This window comes from Alligator mississippiensis, chromosome 2, assembly GCF_030867095.1.
Source record: "Alligator mississippiensis isolate rAllMis1 chromosome 2, rAllMis1, whole genome shotgun sequence".
Classification (NCBI taxonomy): Eukaryota; Metazoa; Chordata; order Crocodylia; family Alligatoridae; genus Alligator; species Alligator mississippiensis.
The window spans coordinates 34,588,577-34,616,241 of record NC_081825.1 but is presented as its reverse complement, the minus strand read 5'-3'; the positions used below and the strand labels follow the sequence as shown (position 1 = coordinate 34,616,241).

Here is a 27,665-nt window from a genome sequence, read left to right as displayed (position 1 = left end):
TTAAGAGAAGCTAGATGTTTTCAAGGCAGTTGGTCCGGATGGGGTATATCCTAGAGCAGGGATGTCAAAGAGAAGGCGTGGGCCGGATCCAGCCCGTAGGGCCAGATTATCTGATCTGCAGACTATACATGGCACAGGGCTGATCCAGAGTGTGTGCTGCATGTAGCACCTGTGCTAGACCAGCCCTGCACACTGGATCTGGGCTGAGCCCTGCTGGGCCCATAGACTAGCCTCATAGGCATGATCCAGCCCACAGGGCTGGTCTGGCATGGATGTCAAAAGTTCAGGACACTCCAGATTGGTGCTGCATGTAGTGTGTGCCCCAGATGGGCCCTGCATGCCAAGTGCGGGGCCAAGGAGGGCATGTGCTATATGCAGTGTGGGACTGGAGCTGGTGCATACACTGCACACGGCACACATGCAGGGCCAGCACTGCAGGCTAGATCCAACACGTGGGTCTAGTCTGTGGGCCCAATCTGACCTACAGACTGGCCCCATACTTCTCAACTGGTCCACAAGGCTGGTTAAGTTTGACACTCATCTAGGTAATTACCTGAGGTAATTTTAGAGGCATTGGCTATCATTTCAGACCTTGTGGAGGTCAGCTAAGGTCATTGGATTTTACCGTATTTTCACATGTATAGCACACCCTGGAATATAATGCACAGGCAGACGGAAAAATAAAACATCTGTCCTTGTAGTGAGTAATTGAGTAGCACCAGCTCAGGAACCAAGTTTGCTCATTGTTATGCTCCCTGTGGATTACTTCAGATTTTACTTGGTTTCACCCAGTAAGTGGCAGAACCTGCTCTTACCATCTATATATATAGATGGGTGCTCCCTGTGGATTACTTTAGATTTTACTTGGTTTCACCCAGTAAGTGGCAGAACCTGCTCTTACCATCTATATATATAGATGGGGGTGGCGCACGGCTGGATGCAGAGCGGCAGCAGCATGGGGCGGTGGGTGGTGGCGCTCTGTCCTCCCTGCCTATTCTTGATAGCCAATTTGCCAAGAATGTCAGGTGAGGTGGGCAGGTACAGAGTGCAGCCACCCATCACGCCATACCGCCTCTGCCTCCCAGGGGTGTGGCATGGGGCTGGATGTGGGGGGAAGGGGGTGGTGCACAGGTGGATGTGAAACGGCAGCAGCATGGGGCGGTGGGTGGCAGCAGCCATTGCTGCATGCAAACACTGCATGCATGCCCCCTCCTTTCCCCGCTCCTGGGAGGGAGCAGCAGGCGTGGTGAGTGGCAGCGCTTTGTCCCCATCTGCACCCCACCATCATTCTTGACTGATAATTCATTAGTATGTCTCGTATACTGTGCAGTCCAATTTCCAGTGGCTTTTGGGGGGAAAATAGTCATGTTACATGAAGGTTGTTGAGGGTTTTGGGGGGGTTTCCTTTACCAAGATAGGATATAATATTTTAAATGCACAAATACAGTTTCACACAACAGATCTTGAACCAAGTCTTTCAAAGTTACTATCATTGACAACTACGTGACCTGAATTTTATCAGCTTTTTATTAATAGCTACAGAGTAATTAATATCGACTAATAAGGAAATCTCAGGCTTGTTGTGAAATAGAAATAACATTTCCTGGTTAGTCAGATGTTTGGAGTCTTGAGATTTATTTTTGGGGGTTTTTTTGTTGTTGATTAGGTCTTTCAGTTGTATACACATACCTGTATATGCTGTTTGTACTTTTTAATATTGAGTCTCCAGATTTGTTTTACATATTTTTAGAAACACTAAATTTTTAATGTAGTCCTTTTTAAAGATACTTACTTGAATCCAAGATAAGGGTCTTTTTCCCCATTCATCTTGGGGGGTAGGGGGAGCTCTTTGTCTTGGATTTGAGTACAAAGCAATGGGGGCAGACTGCTGCTGCTGCTTCAGCCCTGATCCAGGCTTAGGGTTAGTCAAGGCCGGAGCTGCAGCCCTCCCCCCGGCACCTGTCCCCCCGACTGCTGCCTCTAGCCCCCAACTGCCTTTCACTGCCTTTGCCCCATTCTACCTTGCTCCCTGCCACCTCTTTCCCTCTTCCTTCCCTGCTTGTCCCACTTCACATTGCTGCTTACCCACAATCATGGCTCTGGCCCCAGTTATGGTGGTAGCAGTTCTACTCCTGATGTCAACCCAGGGCCAGGGCTGGAGCTGCCACCTTTGCAGCCATTGCTGAAGGGCCAGGTGGAGACCAGCGCTACTATATGTTCTGTGCCCTGGGCCAGAGCTGGAGCTATGACTGAAGTAAGTGTGGGAGAGGGGGGGCAAGGGGGCAGGCAGTAGAGGCACAAGTGGCAGTGAGCAAGGTGCAAGAGAGGAGCTGGTACAGGGTAGGCAGGCATTAGGTGGTATGGGAATAGGCAGCAGGGGTCAGGGGCTCAGGGACAGGCCTTTGACTTCCCTGCTGCCTGCATTCCTGTCACTGCTTGCCTCTGCTGTTCTTACTTTCCCCATTGCAGCAGTTGTGGAACAAATTTAAGACGACCATCCAATAGTTATATGTCATAATTTTCCATTTATGGGATATATTTTCCATGTATACAATCTACTTATTGGGGGGGTCATTTTAATTATAAAGTCATCTCGGGATTCAGGCAAATACAGAAAATATAAAAGTGGGAAACTGAAAGGATTCCACAAAAAATAAAAACCTGAAAGAACTAGGGTTATTATAAGCCATGTGCAGTCCTGAGCCATGTTCTACTTCATCCTCATGTACGTTCCCCCAGTTCTACCTTTTTATAGGGAAAAAGGTTAAAACTGTACATTTGCAGTCATTGTAGTAGTTCAAGATCTGGTTGAACTTAATGATTTTTTTTCCCAAGGATCAAATAATTTAATTTCTTTCTAAAAATGTCTAATGTAAGAAAGTATTTTGAGACTAGATTTGGGATCCTCACTATTTGGTTTGACTGAGAAGATGACTTCTGCAGTTACTAGTACATAAAGCTCAACCCAGGGTCTAAAATTCAGACTTAGTTACATACTAGCAACAGGGAAGAAACAATAATTTTATGAGTGCAGCACAAATATGCTATGTAGAGTTTTGTATCGTTATATTTTCTCACATACAACACACACCTTTCCCCCAAAATTGGGATGTGTGTTTTAAGTAGGAAAGCTGTTTTCTTCACTGGAAATGGAGTACTTCTGAAGACACTATGCATGCTGTACAGCTGCCAAGATGGTTGTTGGTCTTGCCTGTTCAGGAAACCGATGGGGTGGAGTCTTGTGTTAACCTTCTCATAGCCATAGCTATTGACTGAGCATTATAGCTTGTACCTGAAGAAGCAAGTGAGCTGTTGGTAATATTTTGATTAGGCTTGTGATGTTATTTACAAGAACTTATGTAAAGAATTATTTATAGTAAAAAAGTAACAGTCTTGCTACTGCCCCAGCATGTATTTTGAATTCAGTGAGTCCTCCAATGTGTATGGTTTATTTGGGGATATGTCATATGCAAGAAAATGTAGGATTAGTGCAGCAGTATTGGTGATTTTACTGAAGATGCTAGAGGAATAGATTTATACCCGCAAGCATAAGACAGGCTCCAGGGTCTACTCTGTCTGCGTGGTTCCTAAAGACAGAGAAGGTGTATTTGGGTGCAGGCTACTTTGCTTTCTCACTTGTAATGGTCATATGCTACCAGGAATCTATTACCAAAAAACAACTTTGCTGCTTCTTCAGCTTATTTTTTCAAAGCTTTAGCTCAGGGCTGTCCAACTTTCAAGAAGCTAGGGCTCGGATATATTACGGGTTGCACCAATAAGGGCTGTACCAAGACAAGTCGCGTGCCTTTAGGCTGCTCATCACGTGGGTTCCCCTGCCACTACACCATGTATTTACATGGGCAACCCCCTTCCACTGCTGCAGGTTGCAGTCTCCCAGCTCTGGGCTTACCCTCTGCTTCCCATGCTGTGCACCACATTATCCCACCCCTGTGGATGGGGTCAGGAAGCAGCAGCTGGAACGAGGGAGAGCCTAGAGGCTCTGGCCCCTGTTGCAGCTGGAGCTATAAAGGGAACAGCGGCTGAGCAGGAACATGGAGCTGCAAAGTAACCCTTTGCAGGCTGCATGCAGCCCATGGGCCACCAGCTGAACAGACCTGCTTCAGCAATTTCAGCTATTTTCTGCATTTCAACATTCAGAAACTATACGCATTGAGTGTTGGTTTTGTTTTTTTTTAAGATGTCATCTAAGCCTTGACCCCCAAGTAGTTAGACTGTGTAACAGATTCAGACGTTGTCTATAAGGCAAAAAAATGTCAGTAATAGACAAGAGCACTTGTGACTCGTACATTGCTGTCAAGCATAATGTAGGGAGCATTATCGCTGTCTGTCCAAGTACTTAGGCATCATGTATTGCCTCTGAGTCGTTCTTAGGGTAGTCTTGGATATTCCATGAAGTCTGCACAAGTCTAGCTACAAATGTATCAAAAGGGAAATTTTAACCCTTAATGTTAGTTGGTTACAGCTGCTGGTGTTAAAAATGTAATGTTAGTACCATTCAAGTGCCCTGCATCATCTCTGTTGAAATTACAGTGTCCTACACAATGCAAATTCCCAGTGATCGTGGGGTCTTTCTTTTTGAAAATTGGTGGTACTGATCTTCAGGTCATCTGTCAAGGTATTGCTGCCAAAGTAGAAACATTGACAGTAAGTGCCTAAAGTGAGACAGCTTGTCTCTGACACATCTCTTATGAATCTCCCAATTCAATAGCTTTCCATGCAAATCGTCAGCATCTAATGGTGAAACTGAAATTAGGAATCATGATTGCTGATGGTTGGCTTTTTCAAAAGCTGGAGTACTGCCTGCTCTACTTTCTCCTAATCTTACATAAGGATTTCTTGGTGCACTCAAACTACTGTATTTACTTGAAACTAAGATGAGATTTTTTTTTTCCAGTCAGTTTGGGAGGAAAGCCCCTCATCTTAGATTTGCATACAAAGTGGAGGGGGAGCAGGCAGGTGCTGTGGCTCTGAGCCCAGGTCAGGGCCAGAGTCAGACCCACAACAGTCTCCTGCCCACCTCTCCACTTGCCCTCTGCAGCTTGTGCCCATTCCTCTGTCCCCTTCTGTTCTTACTGGCAGGTGCAGCTCAGCTCTGGCTAGGACTAGATTTCCTCCCAGGCATAGAGTACAGCTGTGGCTGCATGGCCCAGCAAGGCCTGTGCTTCCATGTGCTGTGGTACATGACCTGACAGGGAACAGAGCCTTAGCAAAGTCTGTCAGTAAGGGGGAAGAGGGTTGGAAAGAAGCAGAAGCTGTGGGGAGTGTGTGCAGGGGAAGAGACTTGGGGAGTTGGAGGGAAGGGGCAGAGATTGTGAGGACTTGGTTGCGGGGAGAGAGAGAGATTGGGGGGGGTGGGGGAGAACAGGGACTGAGGAGCTAGGTGTGGGGAGTGCATGTGGCAGGGGTATAGGAAAGCTGCAGGGGGAAGAAGTGGGAGGGCAGAGAGCAAGGGTGCTTCCTAATCCCCAGATGGATAGATGCCTACATGCCGTGTGTTGTTTGCGTCTTGTGTATATAGAACTGGGGAGAAAATGGAAGACCTAAAGGATCAAACTAGAGAAGTCAGAGTTTTGAGACCCATGTCTGTCTTGTGCTATGTATTAAAAATGAAAATTATCCAAATATTATACCTGCAGAGAAGTAAAATACTGGAGCAATCTGTTACAAAGTTTCCTATGCTCTTTGCCATGACAGGCTGCTGAAAAGCTATAACGCTAGAATATATAAAGCAGTAGTAAAAATATCATGAAACTAAAGGCATTGAAAAAAATGGAAGCCTTTTTGTATTTAAAAAAAAAATTGATATGCAGAGGCCCATTTTAAATGGTTTATGAAAATTTGCCCATGTGACCCTGCTGAATGGTTTTTGCATCCACAAGAATAATCCTGACATGTTACATTAAAAGCTAATCCTAGATTGGAGGTAGTAGAGATGGTAAGTGAGTAATATAATCTACTTCTCTAATAATTTTCCTGCCCTTTTCCTAATCTCATATTTTGTCATAAGAAGGGTGATTTTATTTTCATGTTTCTCAAACTGTGGTCTATGGAAACTTGCCAGTGATTTAAAAAAGAGACCTAGGTACTGTCCATTCCTTTTTTCCAGATTTTCTAATACTCCTTTTCTGTTTTTGCCATAGGTATATGATGTGCATTCAAATTGAAAGGGAATGTGGTTCCCATATTTGAAAATGAGAGGAAATTGTTCCCCACAATAGTACATAAATGGTTGACAAACTTTGAGAAATTCAACCTTAGTTTATTATAATACTGCAATGTACACGAGACACTTCTAATAAGATATGAGATTTAATGGCAATCTGTAGCCTTATGGGTACAGCACAGTCCTGGGAGAAAAGAAACCTGAGGTGTGATCCCTGCTGAACCTCTTTTCAGCACTTCTTCTAGGATACAGAGACTGATTGCTTCTCCTTCTGGTCTCATGTTTCCTGCATTCCTGGTTGCCTGGTGGTCTAACTTCAGCAGAAAGGATGGTTATCCCCACCCAGCCTGTTCTGTAGCCTGCTGGTTAGGGGACTGTTCCAGAAAAAGAGATGTGGATTAAAATGCACAGAGTATAAGGGACGCTAAGAACCCAGGTCTCCCACTCTTGAATCAGTGTTGCGATGCTAAATATCTATTAGGCAAACGATGCCCCTTCATCTTGAGACAAGATTAGACATTCTAAATTGCAAGTGAATTTAGATGCTTCATGTTCAGCTTGAGTTGGACACTAAGCTGCTGAGAAGGGTGGAAGTTCATGTATACCCACCCCCCTATACTTAGCATGTCCTTATGGATACCTCCAGGCACCACCAGACTTTTTGAATTGTCTTTCTAGGGTCATAGTTCTGTCCACTGTATAGAGCACCCAGCATATCCAACAGATTATCCAGTTTCACTCAGGCCCCCCTATATGTGAAGCTAAATGTGCAATGGGATCTAATGTGCAATTTACACAATCACACCTCACAATGCCACGTGCAGGTGGGAGCCCCTCACATCCTAGTTAAGGAGTTCTCAACCACTGGGGTGCCCTGTGCACCCCCAAGGCTGAAGGATCACACTGTGGCAATCCCCCCCACCCCTGATCACTGCAGATCACTGCAGAGGCAATTCTCATGCCCTGGGTGGTGTGGGGAAACCCCCAGGGCCAAAGGATTACCACAGGGGGATCCCTCCTTCTGGGTTGTGTGAGAAACCCCTGTGGTCAGAGGATCATTTTGATCCTCCAGCCCCAGGGATTTCCTGCACACCTGAGCCCTGGAGATTGTAGCTTCCACAATCCCTAGGGGTCAGGGGTTTTACATTAGGTATGGTGCACCTGTGCAGCTAGGAGCCCAGTCAGCTGACAGGGCCCCTAGCCTCAGGGCCAAAGGATTACCACAGGGGGATCCCTCCTGGGTTGTGTGAGAAACCCCTGTGGTCAGAGGATCATTGTGATCCTCCAGCCCCAGGGATTTCCTGCACACCTGAGCCCTGGAGATTGTAGCTTCCACAATCCCTAGGGGTCAGGGGTTTTACATTAGGTATGGTGCACCTGTGCAGCTAGGAGCCCAGTCAGCTGACAGGGCCCCTAGCCTCAGGGAAGACCTTGCTACAAGCTCAGTAGCAACCAGTTATAAAGTTAGTACACATTTTTGAAATCTAACTTTATAGCTGGTTGGAGCTTTTTATTCTGATAGCTACTTTTGCATTTGTAGCTGGTTTCCTGGTAATTGCACAATTAACCAGTTAATTGCACAATGCCTGTAATGTGCCTGAATGCAGGCACCTAAGTCTTTTCCATTAACTATTCTTTGCTGTTACACGTGGAATAAGATGGGAGTTTGCTATGTGGACTAAAATCCTTAAACATCATTTAGCAAGCTTTATAAAGCAAAGAATTCAAGACTTCTAAATTATAGTGGTTTTGATTCCATTTATAATTTTTTTAAAGGATTTTATTTAATTAAGGTTAATCAAATCATAATGCGAGTCTTGCTTATGTTTTTTTTTCCCTAGATCTTCCTCAGAACTGTGATCCTAACATTCCCCTAGTTGCTCAGGAATTAATGAAAAAGATGATCCGTCAGTTTGCAATTGAATATATTTCAAAAAGTAGCAAAATTCAAGAAAATAGAAATGGTTCATCATTTGAACCAGGTCTGATATGTAAAAGTATCCAAATGAACCAAACGGAAAACTCCCTTCAGGAAGAACAGGATAGCCCTCTAGACCTCACTGTGAATCGAACTCAAGAACAGAATACTCAGCAAGGTAAATCTTCTATATTTATCTAATAAGACCTTGATTTGAAATTGTTTTTGTGTAGACTTGTATGATTGTTTAAATTATGTCTGGAAATAATTATTCTTTTTAAATGCATCCTATCTATCCAAAAACTGAGTGAGCAAAAACATGGAAGATTAACTTCTCTTTTGACAAGTACAAAATAATTCACATGGCAGGGAAAATAACCTCAATTATGTATACCAGGGGTGGGCAAAATACAGCCTGCTGGCTGGATCTGACCCACCAGGCACTTTCATCCGGGCCGCAGCACCCACCAATGAATTATGCCCTGCCCAGCCCTTCCACCCATGAGGGTGGAAACAAGAGTGCCTACGCCTGCCCTCAACGTATCCTATTATGCCTCACTTCTACCCCTGTGGGTGGAAGATCCATCCCTGCTAGTGTAGGATGGGGCTGCTGCTGCAGGCTTTGCTGGCATCCTGCTGCTGCTGAACAGTAGGTAGGGAAGTGAGGCAGGTCTGCAGCTGGGCAGGAGCACGGAGTGTGAGGCTGGGGCTGGCTGCAGCGTGGAGCCTGTGCCTAGTGGGGCGATAGTAGTGCGCAGCTTGGTTGGGCAGGGTGTGGGTGTGAGGAGGGAGGGGTTATGGGTACCCCACCACACACTGCTCCCCCCCCATTGCTGGCAGGTAGTGGGGGGCAGCAGCAGGGGAGAGAGAGGTGCTCTTTGCTTGGTGTTGGTGCCTGGCTCCTGGTTCTGGCCAGTGCTGTGAGTAGCACAACCCCTGCTGGGCTATTTGTTTCCCTAGTGCTCCTTGCATTCGCAGGGCACAGGAGGGAAGCCCCAGGCATTGGAGCAGGCGGGGGGAGGAGGCGGAAGCTCTTGGCTCCAGTGCCAGGGTCTTCCCTCCTGTGCCCCACCAGTGTAGGGAGTGCCTGGGAAACAAACAGCCCAGTGGGAGCTGCGCTCCTCGCTGTGATGTGCAGGGCTAGCCAGAGCCAGGCACTAGCACCCCCACCTGCTGCTGCGCCATGGGAGAGTATGGAGGAGGTCCCCACACCCCTCCCACTCTCCCTCACACCCTGCAAACCACAGACACAGGCTTGCACCAATACACGCCCCCCCCCCCCCCCCCCCCCAGTGTTGCCTGCATTGACTGCAGGAGAGGACAGTGTGTTCCAGAGACACTTGCCCACACCCCACAAATGCCACAGAGCCCCCCAACAAGTACATCAGGTGTAAGCATCAAGACCTAGTGGAGCAACTCTTCAGGAAGGCACCTCAAGGGAGGACGAAGACCAATGGGCATAAGCTGATAGAGGGTAAACTCATGCTGGACACAAGAAAAATCCTTTTCTCTGTAAAGGTCACCAGAATCTGGAACACACTCCCTGCAGAGGTGGTGTGGGTCACCGTCCTTGGAGGTGTTCAAGATGAGGCTGAACAAGCACCTTGTTGAGTTCATCTGAGCCCAATAACTTCCTGCCCATGGCAGGGGACCGGACTTGATGATCTTACAGGTCCCTTCCGGTCCTTTGATTCTATGATTAACATACCCTGTGCCCACACCACAGACAGCCACACCCCCCCTCCCAACTACACCTGCCATACAGTATAAAAGACTAAGAATTTATTTTTGAGTTATTATGCAATCACCTCTGTATACAGTATGCAAACACAAATCATGACAAAAATGTTGTTTGTAATAAAATTTAAATATGTTATAGTAGGTGTTTGATTTTTAGTGTATCATTTGGGTTTTTTTCTGGTTCTAAGATGGCAATTCCCCTCTCCCAAAAGGAGTATTTCCAGGGAGGGAGGGCAGGGACTTCTGGTGGAAAAGTTCAGGAATCAGGGAAGGGACTTCTGGTCCCAAGATGCAACCAAGGGGCAGGGCACCTGTCAAGAGCAGAGCTACCTGTGCAGCCCTCGACAGCTCACCAAACCTCATTAAGCAGCCCTCTGCCCAAAATAATTACCTGTCCCTGAGGTATACACAGTGCTGGGCTTCGAACTAGCTGTTACAACTAAAAAAAGAAACTCTGATGTCATTGTAGGTATTTCACTAAAAATGTTGGCTCAGCAGTGACCAAAAAAAGCCAATACATGTTCCTTAAGAAAAGAAATGAAAACAGAACAGAAAGCATCATTATGTCATTGTATAAATTTGTGGTGAGTCAAATATTGAATACTGTGTGCACTTCCGGGCTCCACATTCAGAGAAGATATAGTGGATTAGAAATGATACAGAGATGGCAACAAGGATGATCGGGGGTATGGAATAACTATTGTGCCAGGACTGATTGGAAAGGCTAGGACTCTTCAGTTTGGAAGGGATAAAGCTGAAGGAGGATATGATAGAGGTATATAAATCAGGCAGGGTATGGGTAAAATGAATAAAGAACTAGTATTCACCAAGTCCCAAAACTAGTGGGTGCCCATTGAATCTAACAATAAAACAGAAGAAACTACTTTTTTACACAGTGCATAATTAACTGTGGAACTTGTTGCTATAGGAGGTTGTAGATGCTATAAGCAAATTCAGAAAAGGTTTAGACAAATTAATGGAAGACAAGTCCACTGGGAGCTGTGAAATAGAATGGTCAAGGATGTATGGTCTGACATTTCTAAACCAATGATGGTTGATCCCAGGGACAGTATGACAGGATGGTTTACACATGCCCTGTATGTATATTCTTCCTCTACACTGGGTGCCAAACTTTTGAATAGGTATGCTGCTATTTAGCTCTTCAGCATTCCTCACTGCCACTCTGATTCTTTCTTCCTGCCCAATCTGCTGCTCTGGTTTCTGATCCCTGCCCTGTCTACCCCACTATACTGCCTGTCCCCTCACCAGTCTGCTATATGCCACACACAGGCTGCCCATACCACTTGTGGCACCTGTGCCATAGGTTGACTACTCCTGCTCTATTTGGAAATAGGATTCTGAGTTCAAATGATCATTGGTCTAACACAGTATGGTATTTATCCAAAATAGTATTCAATCTAGTAACATAAATCCTATTGTAGATTATGAAAAGTCAGGTGGAGAAGGTAAGTTACTACGTTATCTCCTCCAGTTATTTTTGAAGATTAGGAATTTTTTTTCTAAACAGCAAACTCCTATAGGAAACCTATGAAAACATTCTTTTAAAAACATGTTTTGGTCTGTGTATGCCATATTTTTCCAAAAGGTAAATATCTTCATGCCTTAGTCCATGGCTTCAGTGATTGACTGATGGGAATTGCCCATGTTTAGAACACTAGAGCTGTCCAACTAGTCATAATGTTTCCTGCAGCTAACATTTTAATGATTTACACAGAGCTGTGCACTTTCCTGAGTTGAATAGTATCTTTAATAGAGCTATTCTTCTCACCTGTGGGCTGCTTACTGATGTAGAACTTAATTACTTATTTCTCAGTTACTTTGAATAGGAGGGAAATTCCCTTTTCTCTCCAGTAGTCATAAAACCTTACTGAAAAAGAAATGTGATAGAGCTATTAGTTGTCAAGAGGAGGATGAGATTAGAGTATGATGGCTTAATTGGGCTTTAAGAATAAAGCAACAGATTGTTGGGGCTGTTGTAAATTTCAGGATTGTGTTCTAGTCTTTTAGAACTGCATGAAACAGGTCTTTCTTCCCGAGTGTGAGAAACTGGCCCTGACTAAGGACAGGCCCATAGCCTACTCAGGAAGAGTGTGAAGCAGTGCAGAGCATTCAGTTATATAGGTCCAAGGTGTTCAGGGGCCTTTGTTGCACAGAAACTAACTAGTAGCATCAGTTTTCTGGCTACCATCAATACAGTTGCTTGGGAGATGTAGGGACCTGAATTACACAACCTTTGCACGCAGCTCCCAAAAGGTAAACTTTACTCCTGTTTTTTTTATACCTACAGAAGATGCAGCACAATGTTTTTCATTTAAACAAGTAAAATCAGTTTACTTAGTTCTTTGAACACTTCTCCCAGACAGTCATGTACTAGTTCCTGGGACCTCTGGTCCTGTTTTTAGTCTGACAGCAGTTTTCAGGGGAGTTGGTGACTGGCATTACATTTACCAGTATGAAAGCACTAACAGAAGTACCTGTTTCTCAAGGCTTGTTTTGTGAGTTCACATTCTTTCAGTGCACCACTGGAACAAGCAAAAGACTTGCAGCATACTATTGAATGTATTTATGCCCCATTATGTGAAAAAAATCCACACATTAAAGTTCAGACTGCAAAATCAAGCACTCTAATTCAGACATTAACTCAATTTTAAGTAGCCCATATAACCTTAATTTGGGCCCCATGTGTTTATGGATTATAATGTCATCTTTAGTTATATGAAACTTTATTCACATGGCTGTATCTCTGTACCTTTATCTGTCATTTTTCTGCATTCTAGTAGATTGCATATACCTTCACTCTGCGTGTCCCTTTCTCCTGACCAGCAGCTGCAGTAGCATTGAGCGCCCTAAAGATACCCCAATTTTTTATTTCATTTGTCTACCCCCACAGTTGCCTCTGCTTTGCTTCCCTTCTGTATCTTGGACTCTGAACATAGCAATACAGACAATATCTTCAGAGAATGTATGGGCCAGGATTAGTCTTTACTGTCTGTGTCTACATGAGGCATACACAAGTACTAAATGACTACGCAGTAACCAAAGTTACTGCGCAGTAGCATCCCTGAATGGCTTTTGGGCGATGTTGACTGCACAATAGCTTGTTACTTCATGCCATGTGATGTTACTGTGCAGTAGTAACAAGCTACTGCTCAGTCAGCATCTTGTGTAGATCTGGCCATTGTGTGTGAACTGTATTTTTTTGTAGGCTTGTAACTTGGTGAAATTTGTAACTTGGTGAGTTTCTTTATGAGCAGCAAAAGGACAGTTACCACCAGCCAATTTCAGAAATCCATTAAAATCTCTCATTGAACAACAGTTAAGAAATATTTAACTTAAGAAGAACACTGTGTTTTCCTTAAACAAAACCCCCCCCAAAAAAACCAAACAAACAAAAACTGCACCATTTTTGGTGGATAGAAGTCATAATAATGTTAGTCTTGGGCAAATGCCAATTTCTAGATAGGCATAGATATAAACACCCTGCTTTTGGACACCATGAAGTCTTACCACTAGCAAGAAATCCAGCAGCACTCTCAAATTACAGACTGACCTCACCAGTTGTAGGGGTATGTGTTAAATGGGAGACGAGTGTACTGGTTGAAAATACAAAACATTTTTTCCTGTCAGACAGCATAATTTAATGATGTGGTGTGTAACCATTAAAAGATTTGTAAAAGAGATCCAGTGGTTGATGTGAGATCATTAAGTTAATCGGAAACAATATTTTAAAAAATCCTATAAAATGAAGAAAGTGACACTACAGGTTTAATGACCACATCATGAGATTCTTGTTGGTATGGGACATCTCCAGGAAAATTACTTAAAATTTCTAACTGGTCAATTATCCACACATTTACATTACTAGGGGTGGGCAAAATCCGGCCTGTGGGTTGAATGAAGCCCATGGCATACTCCATTTCCCAGCTGCCCCTGCCAGGCTGCATTGAGACCCTGGGAGCGCAGGGGTATGACAGTGTAGGGCTGCAGAACTGGCACTGTGGCCCAGTCTGGCCCCACGTTATCATAGCTCCGTACTCCCAGGGTCTCCGTGGATACTGACCAGGAGCCATGCAGGCAAACGCTCCGAGGCTGTGGCCAGGATCTTGCAACAGTGACAGCATGGGATGGCACCAGGGCAGAGCCGCAGTCCACTCCCTGTATGCCCCTGTCCCCAGAACCTGCGTTTTTTGGAGACCCAACTGGGAGTCATGCGGGCAGGGGCTGCTGGGAAATGGAATCCATCTGCTGACCAGATCCATAATTTTGCTCACTCCTGCACTGTATTGAAGAGTTTTGCTGCTTTCAGAACTGCATTTACTAGAGAAGCCTTATACGTGATAAGGTAATGAGATAGAGAATTAAGAGAGATACTTCAGTTATTCTTTGTATTTTCTTTTTTTAAAAATCAGTTTTTGTATTCATTGCTCTGGTTATTTGTTTCTCTCTCCTCCTCCCCTCCCCCTACCCCCCCCCCCCCCAAAAAAAAATCCCAAATGTGTAGACCAGAGCTCATTTGCTAGTCATATTCTTAGTATCCATTGCTCTCTCTATTTAGGGGAGATTTTCATTTGGAATGTATCATTTCTTAGAATATTCATTATTACTGTGATTGTAAACTTCCCAAAAGACTTCTGTATTCATTTTTAATGTGGAATTCAGTCCCATAGATCCCTGATCTTTTGGGGGGACCTCTGGTTGTTGCTGTAATGCAGAAATTCAGGCAGAACTATTTTAAAGGGAGAAGCACAAACCTAGATCTGATGAGGTTATTATCCACAATCAAATGCCATAGCTGTAGGACAGGATCTAAACTTGATGTTACCAAACATGATGCTAAGGTTAAAAGAAACAGTCAATAAGGAAAGTATTTCAGTTCCTAGTGGGAAAGTTAATACATTATCAACACACAGTATATCTATTTGGACTTAGTTGCTTTAGGACTACTCGCCAAGTAAGTCATGGCAGTCATGAAAGCTTGTTTCAGGAGACAAGAGTTATTGGTCTACTTACAGTTTGAGTAGGGGACAGACATCTTAACAATTGAACATCTGTATCCAAATATCAGTAGAGCTGTTTTCCATTCCAGGTGTCACAGTGAGGAGAGAAAATCAGTTCTTACTCCTCAAAGCTTAGCATTTTTAGGGGCAATGTCAGTCTTTAGCAGTGGAGACCTGTCTATTTATCATTCTTTACCATTTTGAGACTGATCAATTTTAGACTCGCTCAAAACAGTCAAGACATGTCAGATTCATGGAGCACATTGTCTTTTGCTCCTAAATAAAGCTGTTTGACAGATTTACCTATGATTTATGTAAGGGTAGGTGAGAACTGCATACACATAATGGTTACAATTCACAAGTCATCTTTTTAAGGAATTGCTGGAAGAACTTGTTACACATGTAACAGAGTGACATTTTTACCTTCTCTACCACCAAGACTCTGGAGACAGGCCATGTGGACCATCTTATTGCATATGGTCTTCATTCATACCAAGATGTAAAATCTTTTGATAGATATCAAAGTAGTAAGAGTTTACATGCCTGGAGCTTTTATGTAGACTCTAAGGAAACAGTTCAGATATTGGCAAATGGTGTAGCTATGTACTACAGGAAGACTGTACTGATCATGTCTCTGCTGGGAAGTAATCTGCTTTGAGGATGGGTGCATTAGTCATCACATTTAATCACGTCTTGCTTCTTGTAAAACATCCTAGCCAACATTCAGGCAGTCACAAGTGATTGATTAAAGACTCTAGTCTAGAAGACATCTTTTGCCTGTGTTGATGTCCCAGGATAGACCCACAAGAAACGTTCTGCCTTGGAAGAAGATCTAGCCCCCAAGTTGTCTTCCAGAAACTGATTTCTTATGCACCTGGTTTCAGCATGCTTACTGTTCCTTTCAACTAACAGCAAGGGTCAGGAAAATAAGACAGGGAATCCAGTACTGCCTCTAATGATAGATCAGGTGTGCGGGCCGGGTCAGGCCCCGGGCCCTTTTCGTCGCTCTGCATGCGGGCTGTGGCCAGCAGCCCGGGCAGGCCGGGTCAGAGAGGGAGGTCGCCGAGCTAGAATTAGGAACAGACACGTAACGGTTGATTTTAAGATTATTTTACTTACACCGAGATGGTCGTGGTGTAGGCTGAGAACTTGCCTGAGTTCCGGTTACAACAGAAAACACGAACACACGTGGAGTTTGCTAGGCTCCACGCAGACAGAACACGAACAATCACATGGAGTTTGCTAGGCTCCACGCAGACAGAACTCCGGATGTCCAGGACAAGCGCGCATAAAACTCGTCAATACGTCTCTTATAGTAGGCTCCGTTCGAAGACGGGAAGAGGTGGGCGGTGGATCAGGCCGCCAAACTCCTCTGAGCAACACACAGGGTTTCTATTACCCTGACGCGTACACCCAGAGTCCCCACGAGATGGATGCGGAGTCCTCTTCGGCTTGGGCGGAAACTGCTCAAGCCTCTTATACGGCTAGCAGGCCAATCACTAGCCGCCACGTGTGAATAATTTAGCACTAGCCAATTGCGGGGCACGAATTTGCATACGACGAGCGGGAACTCTTTGCACCGTGCATTTCTGTGTTGCAGAGGGAAATGCACCCTGCAAAGACAGCTGCAAAGTGGCGGGAACACTCCTTTGCATGCGGGTTCTCTGTACAGCAGAACTCCTCTGTGCAATGAAGCTGTAAACCCATGGGGATAATTCTTAGTACTGAAGCACGCACAAAAAATCAGACCTTTGGGTCGTGACATCCCCCCTTGCTGAAGGCACAATAGAATTATACTTCAAACCTATCATCCGGGTTGTTAACAGCTCTGTCAATGGTTCGCGAAACTAAACGAGCAAAAACAAAATCAGTCAACAATAAAAGTTCGTCCTCAAGGGATCGAATCAAATAATAACCGACACACGCACATATACATAAAATCACATTCATAACAAAAAACTGGATGATCATGACTTCGGTGGGCGTCATGGTGGAATCGTGCGTCAGGCCTTCGTTTCTTTCAGTGATGTTGTCCTTCTCGGGGCCTCTCTCCACCACACACTCTGAATCCCTGATCTGTAAAAGAACTCTCTTAAAATGGTTATACACTACTATTTATAAAATCACACAGGACCGCACGATAATGCAGTCGATTAAACTTATCATCACTATTAAATACAAATATGTAAACATGATTTTATACTGGACAGCTCTCTCTCTTTCTTCACACTCAGCAACTCGACGAAATCGTGGAAGAGTCATCATCTCCTTCTTCTAGATAGTGAAAACCTAACTCGTAGGCTAGCTGCCATTGTCCCGCGTCTCCTAAAATCCAAAGCTGTCTCTTATTAAGTCCAGAGTGCTGTAGGAGGAATCCAAACATGTATCGCTCCTCTTGCGTTCTCTGGCGTAATACTGGACACTTGGATTCGCGGTGTTTCGTGTTCTGAGCCTCAGTCGGGCGTTGACACTCCCGATCACTGGATAGGCTTGGCTCCATTAGGACGCGCAGTCTTGACAACTGATGAAGGAAACTACTCACAGGATGATCGACCAGTGGGTTCAGCACAATCCGCAAAACCACGATGTTTCTTTGCCCGTAAACCTTAAGATAACTATCTATGCTGTCGAGAGTCACTGGAACAGTTCCAGGGTCTCGCAGGTGACGGTGAGGCCATGGTCGCATTCATTGGAGCGCTGTTAGTCCCAACGTGCATTCTCTTGGGTTCCAGGCGCAATACGAAACTCCGATAATAGCCAGTACAAGCTGTTCTGCACCGGTGTGCTCTGGTCGTCCGTCGTGCCATGCGTGGGCCTTCTGTTCAATCACTCCTGCCACAAGCACTGGAGTCGGAATAGGCCAGTGGACGCTAAACGCCAACATGTCAATGTCGGTGACATGTCCCCTACTCCATGAAGCTTGTCTCACCAAGAAGCTTGCTTCTTCCTGGTCCAGGAGGTCGGACCCAAGTTCCACGACTAGACATCCCAACCACACAGCCAGAGTTTCTTCGGCTCGGATCCTGGATTCTCTACATAAATTCTGCAGTTTGGCTCTGGAACGAGCGTAATAGGTGGTAGCTTGAACTGCACTCTGCGGACCGATGACTGGGCTGCTTGATACTGCAGGCTGATCAATTTCTTCGCGAGTTGTCGTTGCTGTTGCTGTTTCTGTCGGAGCTGTAGTCATTGTTACAGTGGGGGTGGTTGTTGTTTCAGGCGGGAGGGGCAGATGCACTCCTCCGCTTGACTCCCCCTCCCTTCGGCAGAGGGGCGTGGTCAGCAGAATCGACGCTGCGTCGCTGGGCGGAGTCACCGGCTGAACCCTCGCGGGCTCTCCCGAAGCTCCATCCCTCTCTTCCGGCTTCTCCACGCGGTCTTCCCTCTGCTCGGCGCCATCTTGTCGGGGCAGTTTAAGATCCCCTTTCTCAGCCGCTTCTCCGACCGCTCGAATAGCCATACGCAGCTGGGTCTTCAAGCTTAAAGTTTCACTCATCACATCAGTCATAGTTTGAAAGGTTGCATTTAGTTTTCCCCCCTTGTCGCACCGTAGGACCACTCTCTCATTTTACAGCGCGGTCCTCCGTCTCTGGGTCTTCGCGGAGCTCGGACGGACGCTCACGACCCCTTAGTCTAGGCACCACCATGCAAGGGGAAAACCAGCTGATTGGCATCGTCTCTCCCATCTCTCGGGCACACAGTGAGCAACGGACACACTCCCGGGTGGGGGTCGGGCTTACTGCGCTCGTCGGGTCGACTTCGACAAGGGTCACAGCATCGAGGGGCCTGTACAGGACCCGCTCATCACCCATGATACACCCGAATGCCACGGGGTGCAGACACACTTCTTTCCCTTCTAGGGCTCCGACTTCGGAAGCTCCTTCTCCCCTTAGCGAAAGGTGTCCACGGACACATCTCCTGCCCGTTCCGCCCGCCTGGTGGTATGCGACGTGCACCTCCAGTTCTGCGACACTTGCTACGCTGCGTCTCCCACTTCTCCAAGGGCAGCTCTCAACTAATTCTAACTCAAGCGAGCCCTCTCCTGATCCCATCCTCATCGCCATGTGCGGGCCGGGTCAGGCCCCTGGCCCTTTTCGTCGCTCTGCACGCAGGCTGTGGCCAGCAGCCCGGGCAGGCCGGGTCAGAGAGGGAGGTCGCCAAGCTAGAATTAGGCACAGACACTTAATGGTTGATTTTAAGATTGCTTACTTACACCGAGATGGTCGTGGTGCAGGCTGAGAACTTGCTTGAGTTGCGGTTACAACAGAAAACACGAACACGTGGAGTTTGCTAGGCTCCACGCAGACAGAACACGAACAATCACGTGGAGGTTGCTAGGCTCCACGCAGACAGAACTCCGGATGTCCAGGACAAGCGCGCATAAAACTCGTTGATACGTCTTATAGTAGGCTCCGTTCGAAGATGGGAAGAGGTGGGCAGTGGATCAGGCCGCCAAACTCCTCTGAGCAACACACAGGGTTTCTGTTACCCTGACGCGTACACCCAGAGTCCCCACGAGATGGATGCGGAGTCCTCTTCGGCTTGGGCGGAAACTGCTCAAGCCTCTTATACGGCTAGCAGGCCAATCACTAGCCGCCATGTGTGAATAATTTAGCACTAGCCAATTGCGGGGCACGAATTTGCATACGACGAGCGGGAACTCTTTGCACCGTGCATTTCTGTGTTGCAAAGGGAAATGCACCCTGCAAAGACAGCTGCAAAGTGGCGGGAACACTCCTTTGCACGCGGGTTCTCTGCGCAGCAGAACTCCTCCGTGCAATGAAGCTGTAAACCCACGGGGATAATTCTTAGTGCTGAAGCATGCACAAAAAATCAGACCTTTGGGTCATGACATCAGGAAGGGCCCGGTTTTGGTATGCATGATCCTTGTCAAGCTCACGTAATCACACTTCCATTTCAATCTGCTGGACCTGATCCTACATCTGGACCAAGCTTAACCGCCCTTTATGAACTGGATTTTGGCTGGTTAACAGCCACAGACGGAACCCAGTTTTGTTGAAGTTCTAACGCTTTGGCTTGTAGTAGGAAGGACTGCACTGAAAAGACTTATGAAGCAACATAGAAGACATCCCAGTAGCTAGTATTCTAGAATGTTTATTTCCAAAGCATTTGGGATATTCCATCAGGTCAATAGACGTTCATTTGGCAGTTGTTTTTGCTTATCCTTCCAAAGGAAGTCTTACAATCTTCGCAAACACAACAAATTTAAGTTACTCAGAAGACTCGTTTATGTGGGCTAGTCGAAAGTAATATAAGATGGATAGACAATTAGCTCAATAGCCACAAGCAAAGGGTAATTATAAATGGATCCATGTCAGAATGGTGGGAAAATTTGAGTGGAGTCTCACAGTGGTCTGCCCTGGGCCCAGTGCTTTTTAATATTAATCCTGTTAATCATTTGGGTGCTGGAACAGAGAGCTGCTTGAGGAATTTTGTGGACAACACAGAGATGAGAAGAATTAGAAATCCATTGAAGGGCCAGAACGCAATTCAGAAGGATCTTGACATATTGGAAAGCTGATCTAGAGGTAACGGAATGCAGTTCAGTACAGACAAACGTAAGGTGCTACATCTCAAGACGAGCAATCACAAGTACTAATTCAAAATGGGCGACACCTGGATGGATGATAGCACTACAGAGAAAGGTCTGGAAGTCTTGGTACATCATAGAATCAGTATTAGCCTGCAGTATAATGCGGCTGCATAAGTGAATGCAGTTTTCGGATGCATAAGTGCACTCTTTGGGCTCATCCAGATGAGCATACATGTTTGTTTCCCTGGAAACAAGTTGCAGCAGCACACCTTGTGTTGCTGCTACTTGTCCCCGGGGAATGTACATGCCACATGTGTTCTAGCACCTGGCAGGTTACCCTGGATGGGGTAAGGGAGGCTGGGGCCAGCAACTGTGCTGGCCCCAACAGTCTTAACTGAAGTCCTGCTTCCCAGGCCTGTAGCTTCAGCAGGAAGCCTAGTTGTCAGCTGGAGCATGGCTCTGGCCAACCAGGCTCTGGTTTTGGGTGGCGCGCACTGTATCACCCCGCCTTTTTTTTGGTGTGGGTTTTTTTTACTTGTCTGCAGTGCCACCCACCACACACGCAGGCATTCCCTGCACTGCTACCTTGTAGAAGAGTCGGGCAACAAAAATGACAAAGGGCTTGAAAGGCAAAGGTGGAAAGAAATAGGCATGTTCAGCTTGTGGAAAAATCGCTTAAGAAGGGACATGATAGCAATTTTCTGAGAGTCTTAAAAACCCGTGACACGTAGCAGCAGAGGCAGAAAAAAATTGCCTCCTAGTCTTATGCAGTAGCCAGCAAAGCTCAGAAGCATGGGAAATACCTACAGCATCAGAGTGGGGGCATGGTCCTCTTTCTTGGATCTCTCAAACATTTTTTATTTTTTTTTTTGCAGCAGGACATTGGCTGCCATGGTTCCCCATCTTTATCTGTGGCAAATTAGTATGTTATGTCTTGTCGCTGGGTTAGGGTTGACTGTGTAGTTTGATTAATAGGTTAGATGATGGACTTGTGTAGGATAGTTTGAATACAGATGATCCCACCTCAGGTGGGGCAGTTGGAATGAGTAGCTTCTGGAGGTCCCTTCCAGCCCTGCTTTTCTATGATTTTCTTTCAGTCATTCAGAAAGACACTATCATTCTAGAACACTTGTGTTAAATAAGATTAATGGAAGCCCCCTTTCAGGCTTTGGCTTCCAGTTTCTTACATAACTGTATGAAGGCAGCCTGTTTAGATGTTGTAGCTTTAGCATTCGAATATGAGACCAAAGACCTCATAGTAAGACTATTGTATACAATACTGGTGTAAGACATGGTGATGCTAAGGCCCCATCTACCTTTGATGATGCCTTACTACCATAGAATTGGACATGACCCATTCGAGCAGACAAGCATGGAGCACCATTAACTGCCATACAGGGAAAGGCACCAAAAAATAACATTGCCCTGTGTCAGCAGACTCCATTGCAAAAATACTGTGCAGCAACAGCAAGTACAGTAACCTAAGCAAGCAACACAGAAATTATTAGACAGCTGACTCATGAATAACTTAAATCACCCAACACCAACCTTAATTTAACTGCCCCCATCTCCACCAGCGAGTTTGATACAGCTAATATAATGATCAAGACTGGCAAGGCTGCTGGAACAGAAAATATTCCTAGAATTTATTACCAAGCTTGGAACCACAGTGAAAAGACGGCTTCAGAAATTCATATATAAATGTCTAGAAAGTAGTAACAGAGCTCCAAAATCTGGAAAAAAGCTGACAATTTCTATTCTGAAATCCAGTAAGCCATCAGAGGATACAAAGAGCTACTGACCCATCTCACTACTGTGTTGCATGCAAACTCATGGAGTGCATAATCCTGAATAGAATAGAACAGTGATTCCTAATCCATGCTATGCATACCACTAGTGGTATGCAGACAGCCTGTAAATGGTATGGATTAACAAATTTTTTATAATTACTTTATATGACAAAAATTTTCTGGTGGTACTTAAGGTTGTATAGTTTTAAATTGCTGGTGCGCAGTCTGTCAGAATTTGGGAACCGCTGAAATAAAGAACATCATTCATCCCCAGCTCTCAAAAGAATGATCTGGCTTTTGGAAAAAATGACCAAGTTATATTGCTTACAGCTGACATAGAAAACAGATTTGAAATGAGGCAGAAAACAGGCACGGTCCTTGTCAACCTCACAGCTACCTGTGGCACCATACCTTAAGGCCTCAAATCTAAACTGCACTCTATGATACCCAACTGCAAGTTATTCGTTTTCATCATGAGCATGATCTCCAGCAGATCATTCAAACTCACTACCAGCCAAGGAGAAAAAAGCAGAGTACAGACTGAATAATGGAGTCCCCCAAGGGTCTGTGCTAGCACAATACTTTTCAATATACATACTTCAGACTTCTAATACAACACCTAAGTGATAGATGTATGCTGATGATGCCATCATAATAGTCCAAGGAATAGACATGACAGAACTGGAATAGACGCTGAGTACTGACACACAACTCATTGCTGACTGTCTCCACAAGAGATGCTTAAAGTTGAGCATCAATAAATCGGTATCGTCACTCTTCCACCTTGACGATTGTTGATCCAAGAGGACGCTAAATATTAAGAGTAGACAACCACATCCTTCCCCAAGAGCATACCCCAACCTATTTAAGAGTTGCATCAAACCGTTCTTCACCTATAAACATCACATGCAGAAGGTCAGGAATAAAGTCTCTGCATGGACAGCTGCCTTAAAATGGTTAGCCAGCACAACATAGGGTGCCAACTTCAAAGTGCTTGGAGCCACCGCACTTGCAATGGCATATGCCCCAGCAGAATACTGTGTTCCTGTATGGTCCAGAAGTTGTCACACTAAAAAGCTTGACACTATACTTAACAGTGTGCTGAGAGTCATAGCAGGCTGCACAACTTCCACATAGATGTACTCCCTGTAGTGTCAGGCATTATGCCAAGTGATATAAGACAAATGACCCTAACATTACTGGCAATAGGAGCAAGATGATGATGAAAATCATCTGCTCCTATCAACTGTTAAGTGAAGACCTGAACAAATGGAGGCTTAAGAGGCTGAAAAGTTGTAAACTGTTTTTACATGAAGCCCACAAGCTCCTGGAAAAGATTGGGATACCGAATCAAACTTATGGGCAGCAACGGAGTGCTGGACCAACCACTGGGAAAAGTCAGACATATTCCTACAGCTTTTTATACCAACACCGAATAAGTCCCCTATTGGGCATGACCTTGAGAGAATCGTAGGGATCAAGCTGAACAGACTGAGTTCTAGATACGGATGCTCCAAAACAGTACTTCACAAGATGGACATCTTGGACAGTCCCCTGTGTGGTTGCAGTGTCCAACAAACAGCAAAGCCTTTAAATGAAAGCTGCAACCTTTACAAATGCCCAGACAGGGTAGGTGGAATCTGCACACTGAGTGATAATACCAGACAGTGGCTCATAGATTTGGAAGTTGATATCTGATGTCATACAAAAGAAGAAGAATCCAATTATTTTTCTAAAGAATAATAAAGTTCTGGGTGAGTTGGTAGAATTAATGGAAAGTATAAGATGGATTTAGAGCAGGGGTGGGCAATTATTTGGGTAGGAGGGCCATATAGCAAGTTTTGGTGAGCTGTTAAAGGCTGGGGGGGGGCAGGGAAGAGATGCCAGTTGATCCTATCCAACTGCCACTGGAAGCCTGAGGAAGGAGGACTGTATCCTGCATCACTCCACTTTGCTGCAACCAGGGCTAAGCCAAGCCACATGGCATACAGACTCCTCTGCCCCCCACCTCCCCATTCATGCTCCCCTCCATACAGGTTCCTGTTGGCGCTGCACAGTCCTGGCACCACAGCTGCCTGCAGCTGGGCCCACACTCGTGCAGCACACTGAGTGGCCATCTCAGCCTCTGTGACGAGCTGCTGCTGCCTTTCCACACCTGGAAAGTAGGGGCCGCGGCCCCGGGCTGAGCCTAAACCTTCCCCTCCCTCCCCTGCAGCTAGCATAGACTCAACTTCTAGTGCCACAGTAGCTCTTCACGGAACGGGAGTGGGTGGGATGGCTACTCAGCACACTGCATTGCGCCCCATCCCATGTGGGCCCTGGCTGCTGGCAGCTGTGGTGCCAGAACTGTGCAACCGCAGCACCAACAGGAAGCCAGGTCGGGGTGGGAGGGAGATGTGTTAGGCAACCTTCCTTCTTCAGGCTCAGGGCAGCAGCCAGCTGGTCAGATAGGATCAGTTGGCAAGCTGGATACAGCCCATGGACCTTATTTTTCCCATCCCTGGTTTAGAAAGAATGGTTACTTCAAAGCAACTGAGATTCTTCAAGATGTGTTCCATACATTCTGTGATCCACCAACCTTCCAAGGTACTACTGTCATATGTTACTATGTTTTCTTACATACAACACACTTTTTTTTTCCCCCAAATTGGAAAAAAATCATATTATAAATAGGAGAGCTGTTTTCTTTGCCAGGAAAGCAGGAGTCCTGGAGACTTGCTGTATACCATACAGCTGCCAAGATGGCTGCCACTTGTGTCTGCTGAGCAAACTGAAAGGGTGCAGTTTTGTGTCAAACCTCTGAAAGCCAGGAATTATTGCCAGGAATCCTGGTTTTCTCTGTTTAAATATCCCAAATTTTCTGATTACAAACCCCCAAATCCATGTTTTTCCAGATAAAAATGAAATAATACTGTATATATAGGTATCAGTTGAACACAATGTCTTATTGATATATTCAGCAGAAAAGGCCAAAGTACTGAATGCTCTTGTTGCATCAGTCTTCACAGGCAAGGTCAGCTCCCAGACTACTGCACTGGGGGCACAGTTTGGGGAGGAGATGAGCAGCCCACAGTGGTGAAAGAATAGGTTAGGGACTATTTAGAAAAGCTGGACACGTACAAGTCTGTGGGGCCAGATGGGATGCACCCGAGGGTGCTGAGGGAGTTGGCTAATGTGATTGCAGAGCCATTGCCCATCATCTTTGAAAACTCATGGTGATCAAGAGAGGTCCCAGATGATTGGAAAAGGGCAAACATGGTGCCCATATTTAAGAAAAGGAAGAAGGAGGATCCAGGGTACTACAGACCAGTTAGCCTCACCTTGGTCCCTGGAAAAATCATGGAGCAGATCTTCAGGGAATCCATTTTTAAGGACTTGGAGGAGAAGGTGATTAGGAGCAGTTAGCATGGATTCACCAGGGGTGAGTCATGCCTGACTAACTTCTATGAAGAGGTGACTGGCTCTGTGGATGCAAGGAGACTAGTGGATGTGGTGTACCTTGATTTTAGCAAGGCTTTTGATATGATCTCCCAAAGCATTCTTGCAAGCAAGCTAAGGAAGTATAAGTTGCATGCAGAGATGATCCCAGTAGGGTGCAGGGCCCAGGACAAAGCAGCCTGCATGGGGGGGCCCCCCTCCCCATCCCACAGCACACTTACACGGAGGCATGAAAACCCTGGCACACCGGACGTGGCAGGACAGGTGGCAGATGGAATTTCTGGCTGAAAAAGCCGTCTGGCCAATTGGGTGGATGTGCTAAACTGCAGCTGCGGCCTCCTCTCGGTTCTGTGGGGCTTCCCAAAACACGGGGCCTGGGGCAGTTGCCCCGATTCATGCCCCCACCTGGAACGGCCTGGGCTGGATGAATGGACTGTAAGGGGGATAGATAACTGGCTGGAGCATTGGGCTCAGAGTACTAATCGATGGCTCAGTGTCTAGTTGGCAGCCAATATCAGGTGGAGTGCCCCAGGGGTCAGTCCTGGGGACGGTTTTGTTCAATGTCTTCATCAGTGACCTGAAAGATGGCATAGAGTCCACCCTCAGCAAGTTTCCAGATGACACCAAGCTGGGCGGAGTAGTAGATACACTGGAGGGTAGGGTTAGGATTCAGAGCAACTTAGACAAATTGGAGGATTGTGCCAAAAGGAATATCATGAGGCTCAGCAAGGACAAGTAAAAAGTCTTTCACTTAGGACAGAACAATTCCATGCACCAGTACAGGCTGGAGGCTGACTGGCTGGGCAGCAGCTCTGTAGAAGAGGACCTGTGGGTTATAGTGGACAATAAGCTGAATATGAGCCAGCAGTGTGCCCTTGTTACCAAGAAGGCTAACAGCATCCTGAGCTGCATTGGTAGGTGTGTTGCCAGTAGGTCAAGGGAAGTGGTTATTCCCCTCTATTCAGCACTGGTGAGGCCCCATCTGTAGTTCTGTGTTCAGTTTTGGGACCCCTGCTACAGAAAGATCTGGACAAATTAGAGTCCAGAAGAGGGCAACAAAAAGTGATGGGGCTGGGGGACATGACTTATGAGGAAAGACTGAGGGAACTGGGCTTATTTAGTCTAGAGAAGAGAAGACTGAAAGGGGATTTAATAGCTGCCTTCAACTACCTGAAGGGGGGTACAAAAGAGCATGGAACTAGACTCTTCTCAGTGGTGGCAGATGACAGAACAAGGAACAACAGTCTCAAGTTGGAGCAAGGGAACTTTAGGTTAGATATTAGGAAGAATTTTTCCATTAGGAGAGTAATAAAACACTGGAACAGGTTACCTGAGCGGTGGTGGAAGCTCCATCCTTGGGGGTTTTCAAAACCCAGCTAGACAAAGCTTTGGCTGGGTTGATCCTGCTTTGAGCAAGGGATTTGGATTAGAACTCCTGAAGTCCCTTCCAACCCTAACTTTATATGAATTACAATTTTAAAGCAGTTTGGAAGCCTACCAATTCCTCTATCATTAAAATAAAATAAATTCTAAATACATATATATTCTGTCATTTGATTTTGGTATTTTTATCATGGAAAATCAGAGCTTCCTCTGTCCCCTTTGCTCACCAGGATGTGAGTCTAGCTCTGGCTGTCCCCCCTGTTGCTTTGTGGCACTGGGCAGCCCTAATACACCAATGCCCTGCCCATGCCATTGCCCCTCACTCCCGACCCACAGCCCCCTGGCTCTGCCAGTGTCCCTTATTCCCAAGCCACAGCCCCTCCCAGCCCTGCTGGTGCCCCTCACTCCCAACCTGCTTCCTGGTGCTTCCTCACCCCCCAGAGTGTGAGGAAGGGGGGTAGGTGTGTGGAGAAGGAAGAGTGTGATCAAAGGTGACATGTGGAAGGGGGCACATGCCCCCGGAGATTTTTGTGCCCACAGTATGGTGCGGCGCTGCAGCCTGGCCGGACCAGCTCTGGAGGAGGGAGCGCTGTGCCATGGCCACCAAGGTGAGGTGCTGCAGTGGTGGTGGTGTGGAGTT

At 46.0% G+C, this 27,665-nt stretch overlaps 1 protein-coding gene across 10 annotated transcripts in view; it reads left to right on the top strand.

The window, feature by feature from the left end:
- The window catches only part of LCORL (ligand dependent nuclear receptor corepressor like), a 194,292-nt gene that overhangs the window by 108,552 nt on the left and 58,075 nt on the right, over positions 1–27,665 (top strand). For all 10 annotated transcript variants that reach the window (XM_014607685.3, XM_059721601.1, XM_019480065.2 and 7 more), the window contains one exon: positions 8,026–8,280. In XM_014607685.3, the coding sequence (XP_014463171.1) occupies positions 8,026–8,280 (255 nt within the window). The remainder of the gene's footprint in view (positions 1–8,025; positions 8,281–27,665) is intronic.